The sequence below is a fragment of the Panthera uncia genome, chromosome D2 (assembly GCF_023721935.1).
Source record: "Panthera uncia isolate 11264 chromosome D2, Puncia_PCG_1.0, whole genome shotgun sequence".
Taxonomy (NCBI): Eukaryota; Metazoa; Chordata; class Mammalia; order Carnivora; family Felidae; genus Panthera; species Panthera uncia.
This window is the reverse complement of record NC_064818.1, coordinates 67,491,215-67,510,252: the sequence shown is the minus strand read 5'-3', so window position 1 is coordinate 67,510,252 and position 19,038 is coordinate 67,491,215. Positions and strand designations below refer to the sequence as shown.

At 40.2% G+C, this 19,038-nt stretch overlaps 1 protein-coding gene across 5 annotated transcripts in view; it reads right to left on the bottom strand.

The window, feature by feature from the left end:
• VTI1A (vesicle transport through interaction with t-SNAREs 1A) overlaps positions 1–19,038 on the bottom strand; it is a 350,627-nt gene that overhangs the window by 125,793 nt on the left and 205,796 nt on the right. For 3 of the 5 annotated variants that reach the window (XM_049645767.1, XM_049645765.1, XM_049645766.1), the window contains 2 exons: positions 17,727–17,797; positions 16,999–17,060 (listed from right to left, as the gene is read on the bottom strand). In XM_049645767.1, coding sequence (XP_049501724.1) covers positions 16,999–17,060; positions 17,727–17,797 — 133 coding nt within the window. Of the gene's footprint in view, positions 1–16,987; positions 17,061–17,726; positions 17,798–19,038 lie in introns of all 5 variants that reach the window. The other 2 variants (XM_049645768.1, XM_049645769.1) reach the window with 1 other exon arrangement.

The following is a 19,038-nucleotide window of genomic DNA, read 5'->3' as shown; positions in this document are numbered from 1 at the left end:
GCTGAGGAACTCTAAGACACAGTAGAGTGAGCCCTTCTGTTTTCTGAAAAACCAGTGAATGCCAACCCTATGTGGCTGGGCTTTCCTGAACCTCTGTGAATGTCCTAATAACTTGATTAAAAACGAGGTGACAATAATATCCGATTGACTACAGTAACACAAGCTATCATGTTAAGTTTAAAAGAAAAAAAGGCAGAGGGACTTAAAATTTGTATTAATGCCACATAAAGGAAAATGTTAACATATGAATAAATACTAAAACAAAAAAAGGAAGAAAAGATCATTGTGGGTGTATTATCAGTGATTTTTCTCCCTTTCCTTTTTAAAAATGTTGCTTTCTTTTGGGGCGCCTGGGCGGCTCAGGTGGTTAAGTGTCCAACTCTTAATCTTGGCTCAGGTCATGATCTCTTGGTCATGAGACAGAACCCCACATTCAGCTCTGCGCAGACAGCATGGAACCTGCTTAAGATTCTCTCTCCCTCTCTCTGTCCCTCCCCTGATTGCGTGACGCTCGTGCACACATGCACGTTTTCTCTCTCTCTCTCTCTCTCTGTCAAAATAAATAAATAAACTTAAAACATATTGTTTTCTTTTGCTTTGATAATACTATCTGTGTAATAAACCCACATCAGAAGAGGAAAAAGAAATCACCCAGACTGGATCACAGCCAGCACGGTGTGCTGACCTGTCACCCGTGAACTAATGTCTGTGTTGACTGTCCACACTTCTTTCTCCTTATAAACTTGAAGGCCGAGGGATTTTGGGAGTAGAAACATACCAGTCACATGCAAGTATTTTATCCACCCTTTAGTCATGCTGATGAGGACAGCCACTTCTTTCAAGGCTGTCTGCTAAGGATCCCCATTTGCAAGTGGAAATAATAAAATCCAGAGAACTGATTAATAAAGCAGCTGTGTACCTAGAAAGAACCCCAGCTCCGGATTTGACTTTGACTTGGAAAATTTTTTTCAATGATATCTTGACAAGACACGTGGTTAATACCTTTTCCCCTCAAGCAAAAACTGGATTAAAAATTTCAAGTCCTATGAAAGCAAAATTGTTGCTTTAAAAGCAAATAAGCAAGCGGACAAACAAAAAAAAAGGTAGTATCATGGCCAGGCCAGTTGCAGTCAATGTTGTTAAGTTTGATTTCAGCCCTTCCAGACTCTGACATGTGACCTCCTAAGATCCTCCAGGATCCGCCTCTGCTCTGCTCCCGTATTGACCTACTTCTAGGGAAGAATCTGATTATGTCACATGCAGAGCTGAGAGAACAGGTTACAATAGTGCCCACACAGCCTCTAAAGAGACAACCAAGTCTAATGATTAAGAGAACACGCTCCGTAGGGAGGATTTGGGGGCACTGGCTCCGGATGGCATTTTTGATGGCATGGGACTCCTAAAGAAAAAGCCTACCTTTTGGTGGAGGTCTATTCTGCCTACACACATAGCCACCTGTACTTGTAACACCTTTCTAAATCCTTAGGAAAACACGGGAAGTAGGCATGTTCAGGAGGAAATAACCCATGAGACAAAACTTATTAATGGGCTACATGACAACTAGGGAAGAACGTGGTCTTTTCAGAAGGTTCATTCTGCCTAGAGCACATAGTAGGTGTTCAATAAGGAATAATGATGGTGAAAAAGGTGCACCGTAGGTTTTCAGGCCATTGTGATTTTGCCAAGCTTTTATCTCCTCAGTGGAGGGGAGGGTAAAAATGGGAAGCAGATGACAGTTGGGCACAACTGTGAACATGTTGTGAGATGACCCACATTCTACTGTTGAAAGGGGAACATCAGAAAATGAAAGGCAAAAGTCATAAAGTTGACAATGTAGAGCTGATTTGAATTATCTGCCATACCTGCCTTGCAAGATGCTACCTCCCTGTTCGTGCTGTTTCTTTAGCCTGGAATCCCTTTTAACTTTGCCGAGGCAAATGTTACCCTTCCTTCAAGGGCCATGCCATCCATGAAACTCACCCGGATTACTCCAAGCTGCCGGTGATCTCCAGACTCCAGGAACTGTGCACTGAGGTCTGTGATCACCAAACATCTTGAGTTAGCCCTTCTTCTGCCCTCCTTATCTCTTTCCGACTAGGGTGTGGGTTTTCTGAAGGCAAGAGTCATCTTGATACATCCTTACATACCCAGGAAACCTCTTTTCACGTATTTGTGGAGTGAATTACCATTTTCCTAATAAATGGTTCCCAGGATAGGAGCATTAATAGGGGAAATCGGTTCCTGTAGGTAAGTAGTCTTTATCGCTGGAGATTCGAGTTTTCCCCAAGAGGGACAGAGAAAGGAAATGAGGAGTAAGGAAATGCATGAGGATGCCTGGCTTACAGTAGACAGGCTTGTGCGAGGCTGTCATGATGGCCAGCACAGGCAAACAGGCCTTGTCTTCAGGATGCATCAGTAGACGCCATCAGTGAATAGAGATGCCACGGTGGACTTTTCCCAGGCAGTATTTGGAATGACCCCCTAAATCATGCCTCGCTATATTATCGAGAGGGACACTTAAACCTCAAAGAAGATTCATCTAAAGAAACTGGCACGTGGGATTTCATTTTCCCTAAGGCTTCCGTGCCTTATGTAGTAAATCATCAATAATTAAATAGCAACAGTTAAAACAAGACCACCCAGGCATACAGGCCCAAGGGTTGAGCTACAGAAATGGTCCCCTTATCTAGGGCAATTTTAAAGATCACTCACAGTTTCCAGTTTAAAATGGTGCCTGGTTGATGGCTCCTGATGTTGCATCTATCAAAGGACCCATTAAATTGGGATGGAAAAATACAAGATGATAATTTACAACACCAAAACTGACATCACAAATTGCCAGAGCCTGGAAGGATTTTTCTACCACTATTAAAAAAAAAAAAAAATGAATTGGGCTGAAAAATGTAAGCAGTAGTCCACCCTCCACAAAGTCTGCTACTAGGTGAAAAATGCAACGTCTGTAACAAGCAGAAACTGAGCAGTTGTCTCTCTCATGAGTGGATGCTGCAATTTAGGAGGTATTTGGGCTGTCGTATTCATTCCTCTTCCTCCATGTTCCGCACCTTGTTTCTCTTCTACAGCCAGTAAGAAACTAGAGTTCCCAGGGAAACAATAAATCAACATTGAATGGCAGTAGGAAAGGTATGGTGTAAGGTGCTGAACCCTGGGAAGTGTGGCCTTCCTAAGTACAGTGTGCCTATATCTGGTGGTGGAGGAGATCGCAGTTGAGCATCCACACACTAGACATTTTTTCATCCCAGAGTCATGGAGTTGGGGAAAGAAGAATTCCCATTTCATTCCCATAAAGACAGTCCCGACAAAAAGGACTATCTTTAGACAGAGCTGAGCATATAAAGCTGCCATCCACTTGCAGATCCAAGAGAGGGTTGGTTTTAAAAAGTAACCAAACCACACAAAAACTCACAACAACACGAGGACAATGGAAAAAAAGATCCTACAAAACAAGGGAAAGAAAATGAGACCTTAAGGTTCAGAGGAAGAATGTGATTCTTCATATACATCCGAATCATATACTTATCCTGAAAAAGTTACTTGAAGAAATATCCCCACTGACTACAAAATTAGATCAAGGGTGGCAAAGTCACCAATGAGATAAACACTGATTCTCTTCAAGGATGCCACCCCAAGAAATTAATACACTCTATGAACGCAGACACATAGCATCAGTGTATAGCAGGAGTCGGAAAACACCTCCATGTTTGGGGCGCCTGGGTGGCTCAGTCGGTTAAGTGTCCAACTCTTGCTTTCAGCTCAGGTTCATCTCATGGTCTGTGCATTTGAGCTTCACATCGGGCTTTGCACTGACAGCGCAGAGCCTGCTTGGGAATCTCTCTCTCCCTCCCTCTCTGCCCCTCCCCAACTCTCTCACTCTCTCAAAATAAATGAATAAACTTTAAAAAAAAAGTTTGAAAATCTTAAAAAAAAAAAGAAAAAATCTCCATGTTTAACGTAAAGGAAATAATCCTGTGAGAGAATATTATACCACTGTTATAAATAAGGATTACAGAGTTTTTTATGGCATGGGAAAATGCTTTTAATATAATCTTAATGTATAGAGTGGGATATAAAATTGTGAATGTTGTATGACCTCAATGACAGAAATAAAATACACAGGAAAATACATAGAAAAAGCTTGGAATGAAATATGCCAAAACCTTAGAGTTCCTATGTTTTCACCAGTGTGATTATGGATGACTTTCTTCCTATTTCTTGATAAATTTCTTTCTCTACAAAATAAGGGGCTTTAAAAAAAAACTTTTATTACTAGAAAATACTTTTTTTAATTAGGAAAAATATATAAATATGTGAAGACAATGTAGAAACAGAAATATGTGTAAGATACAATATCAAGTGAGAAAAGCATAGAATATTATACATAGATCATGACTGAAAAACTGCCAGGGAACATCTGCATCAAAGAAGGTAGTTTGTTTCAAGGTGGGGGGCTAAAAATGATTTTTTATTTAAAAAAATTACCTTTATTATTACTAGTTTGTGTTTTACAGCAAAAATGTAATTTAAAAAGAGTGCCCCGGGGGCGCCTGGGTGGCTCAGCAGGTTAGGCATCTGACTCTTGATTTTGGCTCTGGTCATGATCTGAGGGTTGTGAGTTAGGGATTGGTTAGGGCTTTGGATTGGCTCTGTGATGACAGTGCAGAGCCTGCTTGGGATTCTCTCTCACCTTCCGTCTCTGCCCCTCTCCTGCTTGTGCCTGTGTTCTCTCTCTCTCTCTCTCTCAAAATAAATAAATAAACTTAAAAAAAATAAAAAGAGTGCCCCAAATAAAATACGTTAGCTACATCCTCAGTGTGGCAGCATTACAGAAAAGAAATCTCTGAGACCAGCAACTACTTTCTAGCCACAGTTTCCCAAAGACCACTCAGGTTCACTTTCATGTACCAACCGATGACCGTTACTACAGCTTAGGCTAAGCCCTTGGCTTATACTCTATGGATAGAATGCTCATGAATATTTGGTGATGAACAAATGCATGAAAGAAGAAAAGCCTATTCCACTTTATAGACACAGCCTTTGGTAAAAAAAAAAAAAAAAGATTCTTTACATTCATTCAGTTTTTACAGTATCTCCAATGTTGAAAACTACAAGGATGCTTTGCTTCAGGAACACTCATTCATTCATCATAGATTACATGCTCCATGGAAATCCAGTTGGAGCCAAAACCTGGTGCCATATTTTTATTTCTCTTTTTCCATTTCAAAAGAAAAAGCTGTAGTTAATTCTAATTTTCCTGCAGGCAGAAGGAAGGGGAACTTTTTATGTATGTGAAAGAATGGCACCCCCCCAGCCACCTGAGGACAGTTCCTCCCAGGAACACCTGTTTGCTCCAATTGAAGCCTGTCCAAATTGAGTCCTGGGGATCGGAAGCTTGCTCTTCAAATGTCCCACCATTCTACAATATTTATTCCCCACCTGTCTGATGGCCGTGATAGCTTGGGAATGCTCCAGCCAGGGAAAGCTGTTTCTTGGCCCTGACATGGCAGAGCTAACAGCAGCTAATGTTCACCCAGAATCTGGTCTGAATCCAGTTGCCCCAGAGTTTAAAAATGCCTTTTTTCCCCCCTCCTTCTCCTTTTCATAGTCTACCAGGCTTAGCAAAAGTTCTTAAGGAGGAAGAGGTAAATAATTTTTCATCTTCATACCAACGCATTGCAAAACCAAGTTATACCTTTCACTCTTTGTCTGTGAAATCTGACTTTTGGGTTTTCCACTCCTAGTCATATTAAACAGCTGCCCAATACTAAAAATGAAGATTAGTAAATTATTTTCTCCAATAAGAGAACTATTAAAACCCAGAAGGTAAAATTTAATAAAGACGATCTAGACACATAATTTAACATGTAACTCAGGGAAAGAAAAAGATGCCCACATCAAACTCCAATTATAGTAGTGAAATAATGTATTATTTAAAAAATTCTAGCCATGAGAAAACTGTACATTTGAAAAGCTTACATAAAGCCTTCTAAAATAAGAGACCTTTTATCTCTTCCACATCCATGAGCTTGAAAATACTTTATCTATGCAATTTCAAGGCACATAAAAACCTCAGTGAATAAATAAAATGTTCTTTTTTTCCTTTATACAGAAGCTTTAAAAATTATCCATATAAATAGCTTGGCCTTGAACAAACAGATTAAAAGACCTAACAGGCTATGGTTTCAGATCATGTATACAGAACAGAGAATGAATGCTTTTCTTTATTGGCTGTGCAAGTTTCCTACTAACTAAATTTCTAGAAGCCCATTTGATGAGAAAGATTTAATTGGAATATATGAAAAAAGTCAGCATTTTAAAGTGACATGCTTTATTATTTTATCAAATAATTAATATACCAAATAAAATAGTCATTGCACTCTGCCAACGGTCTTTGCATCTACTTGTGGAATTTCAAAGGTTGTAAAATTTTATAAATATGTGATTTTAGCCAAGTGCGTGAAAATCTTCAATATCTTTCTAAAACTGGGGTGTCACACGTGGAGAGGTTTTCCACGAGTGTCTAGAAACAGGATTGTTTAGGTGATTTCAAGCTCACCTTAGCTGCTTGAAGAAAATCTTAAACTTCGTTGCAACTAAAAACAATTCTCACTACATCTTTGGATCATAATTACTTTATCAAAGAGCACAGTTACAGGTTGTTGGTTAACTTCCCACGTGCCCTGAACATGCTGGTAGCCGAACACCGGCCCAGAACATTCTAACTCTGTTGCTGGGAGTTACAACCTTAGAGCTGCCATGGAAAGGGAAACAGCAAACCCCACATGTGGGTTGAGAATCAGGTAGTAATTTTCAGACCCAGACACCTGCCACCTCCTCTATAAAGTCTCCCAGGGATTTCTCTTTTCTGTCACCACCTACTACATTTACCTCTCAGTTACCATACAGCACAAGTTACTATGTATTGTTATTTCTAAAAGATACTGAACTCCCTGCGACTAGAGTTCTGAGTCTGTTGAATCTCCAGTGTTAACATATTCCCTTTACACGGTAAACATTAAATGTTTGCTTTTGAAGATGTTCTGTTGCTGTTACTGCTAAAATGCTGCTAAGAACATGGCTTCTGTGACTAAAACCAGGATATGGGACCAAGTTCTGCCCCATCTGGGTGGAATGACCTTGGGCAAGACTCAACTATGGCAGGAGTCAATTATCTGTAACATAAGGATAACAGTGACAATACCAATCCACAGAGTTCTTTCCAAGATTACATTACATGAAATAATGTATGTGAATGGGCCTTATAAATCATAAGGCCATATATAAACTTTATTTGCTGTGACTATCTTTAAGGACGTATTTTTGATACATGATCTGATTTCCCGGGGAAGACATTCTATAAAGTTTCTTGTTAAATTTTGCGGAAAATTCAAAATAAGCACATCTGGTAGGTCAACACATTTCAAATATGTGAGAACAGAAAAGTAAGTGGAATTTAGTGAGGGAATTGTACACAGTTCTATTACCATGTATCATTTCTCAGTTCTTTGGAATTGGTTGTGGATTCCTGGAAATTTTGTGGAAAATTCCCAGAAAGATACATACACATGCATATGCAAACATTTTCAAGAAAATTCTGGTGGTTCAGAGACTCTGTGAAGTCCACCCCGGGATAGGGGCTGTTGCCCTGGGGCTTGAGACAGACGGTATGATTTCATGAAGAGTACTCGAGGACCCAAATTCAGACGTCTTTGGCTGATTTGGGAATTAAAAGGCTGATAGTTTTTTCTTCTTCATCATAAAATCATTAAGGCATTGGAAGTGGAAAGCAGATTTGCTTTTTTCTAGGTAAAATGTAATTTCACAGGAGACAAGAGTGCTGTTGTTAAATAAATTCCAAAGCCTCTTCAACCCTCTTTGTAAATTTTTAGTAAAATTTATCATTCTGTCATTTTCTCCACTGATACTCACACTTTAGTTCCAAAGTTCTTTACATAACTTTGCAAAGAAGTCACCAGCTTTTTAAATAGGGCATTGAGGCTTAAAAAAAATGATGATGCCTCGTCTCATTTCAGCTTCTATCTTGTCCAAAAGCGTTAGAGACAATTTAAAATGAAAATAAAGACAAATAAAAAATAAAGACAACCTCAACTAATACCAGCCACCTTGCTGGTATTTCCTAAACTTTTGTAGTTTAGGAACTGTTTTAATTATACTTTAGGATATTGAATATATTTCTTTACAGTGTTTTTTTTTTTTTTTTTGGTTGTTGTTTTGTTTTGTTTTCCCCTTAAAAGCAAAGAATTCTTTCTTAATACCTAGATGACAAGGTCTCAAGATGTACACAGTTGTTTCTTATTATGGCTTCCCTGGAAAACATTTCTGGGAAAGCACAATTCCCAGCCACTTACTTTGTTTACAACAGACAAGACTGCTTGTGTGGTATAAATAGGAGTCTGTCCTTAAATGTTGTTGAAAAATAAAATGGAACCATGAAAAGGAGCCATTTCCTGCCTCAAAGGTGGCTTAAAAAAATTCTTAGCTACTTTAGGAACAGCACCAAAGCATAAATAATAATTATCAATCACCACACAATAAAAGACTAATTTTACCAAAAAAAAAAAAAAAAAAAAAAAAAGCAGGGGGGCAGGGAGAGAGAGAGAAAGAAAAAACAACAACAAGCTGCGTATTCCAGAGATGCCCTCAGAATTGTCAGCATTGGAAGGTTCTCTTATCCCGCAAGATTATGAAACCCCTTTTTGTCCTCCTGCATTTGTGATGTATATCTATAACTCGTTCTTGTTTGTGCAGATAAGCCTTGCCTTGTCTCCCTAACTGCACTTTCAAAAGGAGCTTCACAGTCGTTTGACTTTTGATCTGGGTAGCAGCTAGCTCGACCACCTGCACTGTGCATGAGCTGCTGCTACTGAGCTGGCTTTGTCCCATCTTCCAACACAGCGAGCCTTTTAAAAGTGGTGTGTGAATACACTAATTTACAATGTGAGCGTTCAAACAAAAAAATATGGTGGCGGTGGTGGCGGTGATGGCGGCAGGGGCAGCGAGCAGAAGGGGGAGATTTGTGAAGGGAGAAGCCCCGGACACTCGCTTTAGAAAGTTCAGATATTGTTCGCTGCCTCTGGCATTTAATGAAACAGATGGCCAAAGGCCTCCCTCAACTCACAATGGAGCAGACAGTGGTGTAATGGTGCGGGGGCCTGGAATTGTAAAATGCTATTTGGTGATGGTATATGTTAATAAATAGCCATTTACAAGGGGGGCCGAGGGCTCCATTACTTGTTTATAAGGAAGGCCTAGGGCTCCTTGCTTCGAGTTAACAGCTCAAGGCTGCATTCAAAGAAGGCATTGATGGTGAAGGTGAAGTGCAGCCTTCATATTCTACATAGCGCTCAAGAAAGGCGTGTATCCTGGGGAAAAAAGGAAAAATCATAAAAGAAAAGTAATTCAAGAATGAGGTCAAATTGTGGCTCACAACCAAGGAAAATATAAGATGCTTTCCCATTGTGATTAAATAATGGACAGAAATATTGTTCTTGTGATGCGGCTTATCTTTGAATGAACATGTTTACGTGGTCACCGAAGTGCAACAGATCAAAACCTGCAGGGTTTCAACTAAATTATCCCCCGTGCACCTACACAGCAACTGTGAAACTATTCTCAGCCCTTTTTCCAAAGGTTATTCACCAATTGGGCCGATGCCAGGGTAACGTGACCCTGGGCTAAATGTGATGAGGTTCCTGACTGCAAGTAGCTTAGAGTCCAGTCCTAAGGACCGTGACAAGAGCTGGATCTACAGAAACTCCGTGTTCCCTTTAAGGCGGGGATGTGCCTGGCAACTGTCACCACCTCCCCAAAACCATTCCTTCCAGGGCCCATCTCTGTGGCAAGAAAGGTTATGCCTGACTTCAACTAAATGTTATTTTCACCTTATAAAACACTGTGAATCCTCGGACAGTGCTTTCTGCTTTGCTCTCAGAGAGGATTTTCTACCTGTCTGGATATCTGTACAGGAGTTTGTTGAAAGTCTATGCTTAGGCGGCACTTTATTTCTCTTCCACTTGGATTTCCCCCCCGTATTTGTTTCAGCTGTTTGCACAATGTGGTGGGGAGCTGTAGAAAATTCTTTGAGGGAGGAAGTAGGGGATAAAAAAGGTCTAGAAAAAAATTAGGAGGTGTAAGACATACAAGTACAATAGACACAACGCAAAGCAGAAGATGTTAATGCCTTGTAGGAATAAATGACTGTGAAGAATCAGACCGAAGACAGATCATTTCTGGCTGAGAGACTGATAAAGGCTTGATGGACAGAGCGGTATTCCAGGTGAGATACAGAGTACAGATAAAAGTTTATCTAGAATATTCTGAAGATACTATCTGTTGTTTTTGCTTACCCAGTTTCTATTCCCCTTTCTAGTAAAAGTTCCTGAATTTTTCTGAGGAAACTAGGCTTTGTCTATTCTCAGACCGAGTGTCCACCCCCTGCATGAGGTCCCAGGTCTAAAATGACAAATCATAGATCAATGGGATTTTTACCCAACCAGAGCGAAACTAGAACCAGGAAGACTCCATGCTATGACTCCTATTGGAACTAGTGAGGGGAAAAATGGCTACGTTCAATGAGTGTCGCTGAGAGGGCTGGCAAAAACTGTCTCTATAAGAGAGACCCGTGCACAAGACAGCCAGGCTGAGAGATGGAGAGAGCAAGACCCAGTCCTGACACTGCTATCAGAACCTTAGATTCCACTGTGTTTGAAGTTGCTTCTGCCCTTGAACCATTAAGATGTATGTGGTATATGTTTCCTTTTTGTGGTTTATGGCTAGCTTGATCTGGGTTTCTGTCCCTTTCATCCAGAAGATTCTTGACTATAATAGGTGAGAGAAGGAGGATATCCAGGTAGAAGTAACAGAAAAAACAAAGATATAGGATAGGTGAATAACCGGTTAGGGCTAGTTTTGGAGATGGGAGGTAATTAACTTCAGTAGAGACATGGGTCTATGCAACAGGAGTAAAGGCAAAGGAAGCGAGAATGTTCACTGAAAGACCTTCGGGGTTAGACTAAGGAGGACATGGGTCAGCGGGCAGTGGGGAACCGCAGGAGATTTCTAGGCAGAAAGGAAGCAGTGCTAGTTTTGCACTCTGCAAGATAAACTGGCCGACAGTATTTAGAAGAACCTAAGAAGGGGAGAAGAGGCATAGGGACCGACCAAGAGGCTCCCTTCTCTAAATAGTCCAAAGAGAGGGAAGGATTGAGCGCAGAGGATCTCTCTGCTCTGAGCAGTACCCTAGCGCTCTGGAGTGGTTCAAGCAGCACTGCCCGGTGACGGTCACAGACTCGGGGGTGGGGGGAGAGCGGGAGCACCAGCACTGAGACAGGCATAGTTTTATTTCTATTATTACTAAGTTTTAATTTTATAACAATTATTTGGGAGGTCTGGCAGTGGAAAAAACGATAGTTTAAACATATCCATTGGAAATTCACTGACCTAAAATAACTACTAATTATCACGTTGATTTCAGAGTTTGCCCCCAGGCTTTTTTCTTTCTTTTCTTTCTTTCTTTTTTTTTTTTTTAGCAATGATGATGATGACAACAAACATTTTTGCATTTATTGAGCCCTTACTATGTAACAGACACTGTTGTGTGTACTTTACACGTATTGACTCATTTAACGCTCATAACAATTTGTGAGATAGGGACTGTTGTCTTCCTTCTTTTATAGAGGGGGAAACTGAGGCATAGAGAGTGGATTCTTGTCAAAGGTTCATAGCTAGAAAGTGGCAGGTCCAGTGTGGCCACAGAGCGTACCCCTTATCCATTGAGGCATATGCCTCTTGATGCAAATGCAGGAATTTCGTTTTGAGTAGTCAAACAAAACCAGATTGCTTTCTCCAGTGAGGATAAGGCCCCAGAGATATAAGGTGAGATATACGACAAATTTCCTCGCAATGATACTTGCAGAATACTGGAGGTAAGGGAGATTATAGATTCATCTCTAGTTAAGGCCCCACAGTCTGAGGTCAAAAATAAAATAATCTTAAAGGACTCCTCAAAAACACACCCCCCTTGGACGCCATTGGTACACAACAGCTTCCCTGTCTACAAACACCAGGCCCATCTTAGCTGGTGGGGTCTGGTGGGGTTTGTTCACTGCTTTCTGCTCATCTAGCAAGGCTGTCTGACTATCTGTGAGCAACAGCTGGAAAAAACAGAGAGAGACAGAGCGTGAACAGGGGAGGGGCCGAGAGACGGGGAGACACAGAATCCGAAGCAGGCTCCAGGCTCTGAGCTGTCAGCAGAGAGCCCGACACGGGGCTTGAACTCACAAACCACGAGATCATGACCTGAGCCGAAGTTGGACGCCCAACTGAGGGAGCCACCCAGGCGCCCCTCTTTAAGAAAAAATTTGTTTACTAAACAAACTTTTTTTTTTTTTTTTTTTTGTATTTCAATTGCTTACAGATCTTGTGTTGGTATTTCTGGTATGCTTACCCTTATGGATCATTTTGATAGTACATTTAAATTTTCCAGATGTTTTACCTGTCATTCTACCAAGCAACAAAACCATGTTTAAAATGAAAATGTGACAGCAATAGTAGGTGGCAATTACTCCCCAGACTGGCTCCAAAGTAGTTCTAACAAAAAAATACATGTAATAAATAATAACACATGAATAGTGCTTGCTAGGCCAACAGCATTTAACACTACCTGGTTTGTGTAGCTTATAGATTAGTTACAAAAGGCCTCTCACCAGTTACATGCTTTAACAAGTTACTACATGCATTCTGGAAGAATAAGCAAGAATTCACTGTTTGAAGGAAACATTGTTTTTATTTTTTAAATTCAAAAAAATTGAAAAAAATTAAAATAGTAGAGGCACACACAGGGAGCGGGTGGGAGAGAGGAAATTATTTGATATTAAGGTAATCATATAGAAAAAGATGTTTTAAAACTATTACATACGCCATTTCTTTTTGTAAGCCTTTTGTCAGCCAACATAAACTTGTAGAGTGCCCTCCAAATTTATGTCAAAGGAGATCTCAAATTATAACTGTTGTATTCCCAAGATACTTTTAGAAACAAATATACTGTTACCAATAAATTATTCACTCTTCAGAGGTAAAAAAAACAAAAACAAAAAAAACCCCCAAAAAGCCAGAATCATGATGTCTTTTGTTTTCTGACTGAAAATGTCAAAAACTGCTATTTTTATTTTCACCGATTGCCCACTCTGTTTGCTCTTTGACTTCCCAGTCAAATGTACAGGGAATAATACACACACAAACGTGCATATACGTGCAAGTTTATGAAGAGCAACATCTAAGCCTCTCAGTGTTATTTGTGACACCTCAAGACAACCCCAGTTGCAATAATCACATTTTGTGAGAGTCCGTGAAAAATTCATTTCTTCGGCTCCAGTCACCACACGAATAGCCATTTGTTTCATGACCATTTTCGTTATTATCTGGATAGCACTTTATTTAAAACTCTGTCTATAGGGTCAGGAAATGAGCCGTTTGTCCCTAGCCAGCTCTCTATCTTCTGTCAAGACAGAAGAAAAATTACTTTCCAGGAAATCAGCTATATCTGTGTTCTGATGTCAAGTTTCACTATCATAATTTTGAATGGGCCAATTTTCTCCTTTGCGTTCTCCTTTTTGGTAATATAGCAACGTTACAGGAAGAACAATTTATTTATTTATTTTAGTTGAATCAGCTGCTGCTTCACTAAACTAGGTATGCCTCAGTGTTTTTTGCCTGGTTAGTTCCTTTCAAAGCTTGTTTATGATTCTATAAATCTCCTATCTCTCTAAACTTTTGAAACGTACTGGTTTTATAGCTAGTTAGATGATATTTTCTATTGGTTATTTGTTTCCCTGGCACCCTTTTTAACGACCAGTAAGCATTCGCTGGAGTTAAGGAATCCTCAGAAGTTTCCTTGAGAAGGAGGTAGTTCTAGGAATTCCCACAGTACGGATTCTCCAGCAGGACTGAGGGCAAGGATCGAATTGATTTCATCTGAGGATTCCCCAAGGCTTTGTTTCCAGGTGTTAAGTATTTACTGAGGAAGTGAATAAGCAGAAAGGAGAAAGGAAGGAAGGAAAGCAGGAAGGGAGAGAGAAAAGAAGGAAATAGATTTTTTTTTTTTTACCTCATGTGATGGTAATAAAACATTAAAAAAGCATGAATGGTGGTGGCTGTCACTTACTCATTTTTACTTCCCTATCTGCTTTCAGTCCGTCTTGCAGATAACCAGGTGGGTTTATATACAGACTTTGACATTGACGGAACATCGGTCTCACCTGTCTTCACCACAGGCTAAACAAAACAAAATGACCCAAATGAGGGGCAAAGGCCATCATTCTGTATATGGAACGTTACCGTTCCATACAGAATTGAAAGCAACCTAATTTAAAAAAAATAAAAACAATCAGCAACCTTTCCTCTAAATAAATTAATTCCTTGGTTTAGTATGTTAGTAGAATATTCTCGGTCATACACAATTCATCACATGCAAATAAATAAGCTCGTGTTATCTGGAGGTGGATGCCGACACTGCACGAGGAGCACGTTCATTCCCTTTACACACTTGTGAAGGTGACAGATGGGCGCGTGGCTTGGTATTACACCTTAACTTAAACGCAACTGCTGACGCACAACGTCGCGATGTGGTTTTGGTAACAGAATGTGATTTCTCTCTCTGAATTAAAATCTCACCAGTGCTGGAAGGGAAGTAAGTCCCTGCGAATGGGAGGGATGTAACAGAGGAAGCAAAATCAGAGTATTCAATAAGAGACTTGGGGACATAAAAGCTGGTCCCATTTCTCTAGAGACTGTTTTTCCAGGGAATAATAAAAACAATGGAGTGAAGAAGTTGATCAAACATTTCTGCCTTTTCCCAAGACCAAAATAAACCATATATCAGGTGGGATAAGTAATTAGGAACCAAACAAAACCACCATCTGCCTTTGGTTCCCCAGAGACTCAGTGAAGGTACAGCATTAAGAGTATCTGGATCCCTTGGCTGATACCAAGATCCTAGCTGAGTCTTGTAAAAAACACGATCGCTGCTATGCACAGGAGGGCCTCAGAGTTTCCTTGGCTCATCACAGCAAGGTGACGTCCACCTGAAGGTTTTTATTTCTATTCACTCTCTAGACAGATCCCAAAAGGAGATGAGTCAGTGATGGACTGAGTTTACCTACAAAGAGGACCCCAAGTGGGTTTCGGTGGAGTAATTTCCCTCTGTAGGCTTATGAAACAGGCGCGTTAGTATGACTGTCCTACAGAAAGCCCAGTCAAAGGTTGCAGGGCGTCTGCGCTTCACCCTCTCTAAATGACTTGCAAATTTATTCAAACACAATATGAGGAGATGCTTTATTTGCTGAAATAACTGTCTGCAGTGTCCTGCACAAAAGGGTGAGGTACATCAAGCAGAAACATGGACAGAAATACATTGGTTCAGAAACTCATAAATCCTTATTTGAATCTGCCAACCTGAAAGCCACGTAGAGCCCGCAGAAACTATTTTTCCTAAATGCTACATCTGATTAAGCCATACCATTAAATGACAGCTGAACTTTAACATTAATATGATATTATTTAAATAACCGCATGATTTTTTTTACACTAAAAATGATGAATGATTTCTGGACAGCTCAATTGACATAAACTCTTTAATGAGATTTGACAAAATGGAGACATAGGCAGAATACTCGTTACAGCTCACATCGCAGGGGCCCTCCCAGGGAAGCAATAGAGGATTTTTTTTCCTTTTTTTCATTTTTATTGTCTATAGGCACTGAACCCTTCCTCTCAATTGCCACTTCTCTGTGGATTTTGCGTTTTTCTAGGTCATTTATGTATTACTCTTAAGCAGAGGATTCAGTGGCTTATGGTGCTGAATTGGGACTGTGCCTGCAGGAAAATCAGGGGCCTGTGGAGTTAGGCCAGTGTTGGTTTGGAGTGTCCCAGGAACTTCAGGCTCAAGACCTATCAGCCTGATGGAGACCAAGCAACCCTACGACTGGGTCTTGTGCTGTCCATCACGAACACAGCAAACACACTTCTAGCGAATTCTTACGTACAGATACATGATCAGAGAAGACTTTCCTTTCTCTAAATTAGTTGTCTCTATAGTGTCCATGCTAAAGGATTTCTTCTTTAAAATTCCAATTAAGTTGTTGTGGAGCGATTCTCAACCTTTCTCATTCACACTGCGAGCTACAGTTCTAAACTGAAGGCTGTGCTAGATGATAACCTTCCTTGGTAGATTCCGAACGTAAGAAAATGCCATGCTAAATACACCTACGTAAAAAATGTCTCTGACTTTCAGAACAGTGAAAACACATTTCTCACTCCCCTCCCCCAGAAACATAGAATATAGAATATTACCCATATTCATTCACTTATTTCCGCATACTCTCCTGAATGTTTTCCATCAGTCGAAGGTTAGTCGCACACATAAAACATTAACATCTGTTCGCGCGCACATGTGAATTCATATTATTCAGATAATCTTTAAATTGTAAACATCATCTTTAAGTATATACACGATTGAAATGTTTCCCCAAACAGTGTCTCTTAAAAAAGAAATGAAAACAAGGCAACAGGGAGAGAGCAAAGCTAATACCAAGTGTGCTCATGATACTGGCAGGCCCGCATTCCTTCTAGGAGAAGGAGGCTATTGAAATAGAAAATAAAATCAGTCTGCTCCTGCCATGGGGACTTCCTCAGGCTATGAAAAAGTACTTCATGTCTAACCCTAATTTTTTCCATAGCTTGAGGTAAACCCCCTAGCTCAAACCTTCTCTCTAATCTAAGTTACTCAGTATGTGTCCCTGTCCAAACAAGAGTTAATATCAGTGCTCTGTCATTTCAAAAGGGTCTTGACACAGGGTACTAAGAGCAGAGGCTCACATGCCTGGAAAGTGCCCAGTTGCAACTAGATGAAAAACACAGTTTCAAAAAAGGGAGAGAGAGGAAGATAGGTCCCTACCTTGCTCTTACCTTCGCAACATCCCCGTCAGGACCCTGGAGCTTTTCCCCAAGTTAGCATCTGTTTCTCGAAGCTAGAAGGAGAAAGGCAGCATTAAAACAAAACAAAGTGAGACTTCATGTAGTTGGATCGTATCGAAAGTGCACTGGCAAGCAGGAGTTTTTCTCACGGATGAAAATCCAATTAATGAAAAAATACTTAAATACACTAAAATACACCTTGTTACCTACACAGTCTCTGAAAATTCTTTGATTTAGAAAATTACATGTAATAGATAATCCCAGGAGCTTTAAGCTGGATACTTGAACTGGCTATAAAAGCAAATGTCTTGCAGGCTGATAAAGTTGAATAAACATCTGGTAATTAAAATCCAATTTCGAATGTGCAAAGTCCTACAAATATAAACGGTAACGAAATGAACTAAGTGAAGATGAGACATCATTATGTTTACAGCTTTCACCCTGAAAGACTTGACATACTCCAAAATCTCCCTCATGACCTTCTCAGTTATAGAGCTAAATAAAATATCTACCTGGGGGCATTCTGGGATGGGGAAAGAAAGAGCATATTCTTTCTCCATTGCACACTCTTTTTTCTCTTCTCTTACTCGACATCCCTCATCCACCCTTGCCTTTTTTATACACACTTGCATTTATGTCACTGTTACTGTCTATGCATGTGCCTTCTATGCCTTATTATTTACTGAACTTCTGAAAAAAACGGTATCACTTTTACTTACTCGTTCACGTGCTCGCTGTATCTTTTCTCTGTCGTGACTGAGGTTTTCCAACATCTCCTGGCCAATTTGCTCTATGGAAAAGGAAAGTTGGGTGACGAAAGGCAACTTTGGGTATAAGTGGGAACAACCCCCAGAAGTACCAAAATGGCGGCAGGCCCAGAGTTAATGTTCAATAACTGTACATTACATACTGGATGCATAGTTCAATTCATGTACTTGAAAAATATTTAGAAAGTATTTAATAAATTTACCTGTATATCTTAGATATGATTAGATAGGATTTACAATTCAACCTATAGAACATAACCAAAAAGGTGGTGACGATTGAGGCGATATGTCTTGCAGAAGGCCACCTCGGCATATTTGTTATCCACCGAGATGGAGAGCCCAGGTTCGGTGGTCTTCCTATCATTTTATCAACATGGAATCTAATCTTTGGTTTTGCAGGTTATAACTAATGTTGATGATTCTACTCTACCTCCCCAGCTTTATTATTGCACTGCTTTGCATAGGTAAGTGAAACTCCATTTAGAACAATCTGATTTTAATGTATTTGCCCCACGTGCACAGTCCTTGTTCTCTCAACTACTTCAGCTTATTGTCAGTGGAACTCTCTCCAGGCTTCTACTCTCTGGGAGCAAGAGCTCCTTTAGCATGTTCTCAGCCGCTGTGGATACTTGAGTCACGATGAGGTGCACTTCACACATGGTTGAGGAGCTGTGTGAAGCTCAAGCTGCAGACAGAACTCCCATTTATACAGGAATAGGCAGGTTAGAACATTCGTTAAGAAGCACACCGCTGAGCTCCAACGAGGTTTTCCTCTGCCATGATCATCCCATTTGGTTGGCACTGGTTGGCTCTCCTCCTTTGACAAGACTGTAGGTATGTCCTAACCTGACAAATATGCAGCTGCCTTGAATAATTTCTTTTCCAGACTCATTCTCCATCACCTGGGAGGTACCTTAGTCTATAACAGAAGAATGACAAATCTGACTCCCTTGTAATGTTGGCAACCCACCTGACTCCTACATTCTGACAATCACATACCCATATTTCCTTTTTTTTTTCTTTTGTATTGTCTTTTCTCTTTACCCATAACCTATAACAACAGTTATCTCTGGCTTATAAATTTGTTGAGACACTCAATAAGAATCTATTACAGTGATAGCAAATAATTTAATAAAATCATTAGGAAATCACCATGGTAGTTATTTGGCTCAGCTATGTACATTAGCCAACTTTTTAGAGGGACATCCTAAAAAACTGTGGAGCAGTGGTTAGACCATATTGAGAGCTTGGGCTGGGAACTCAC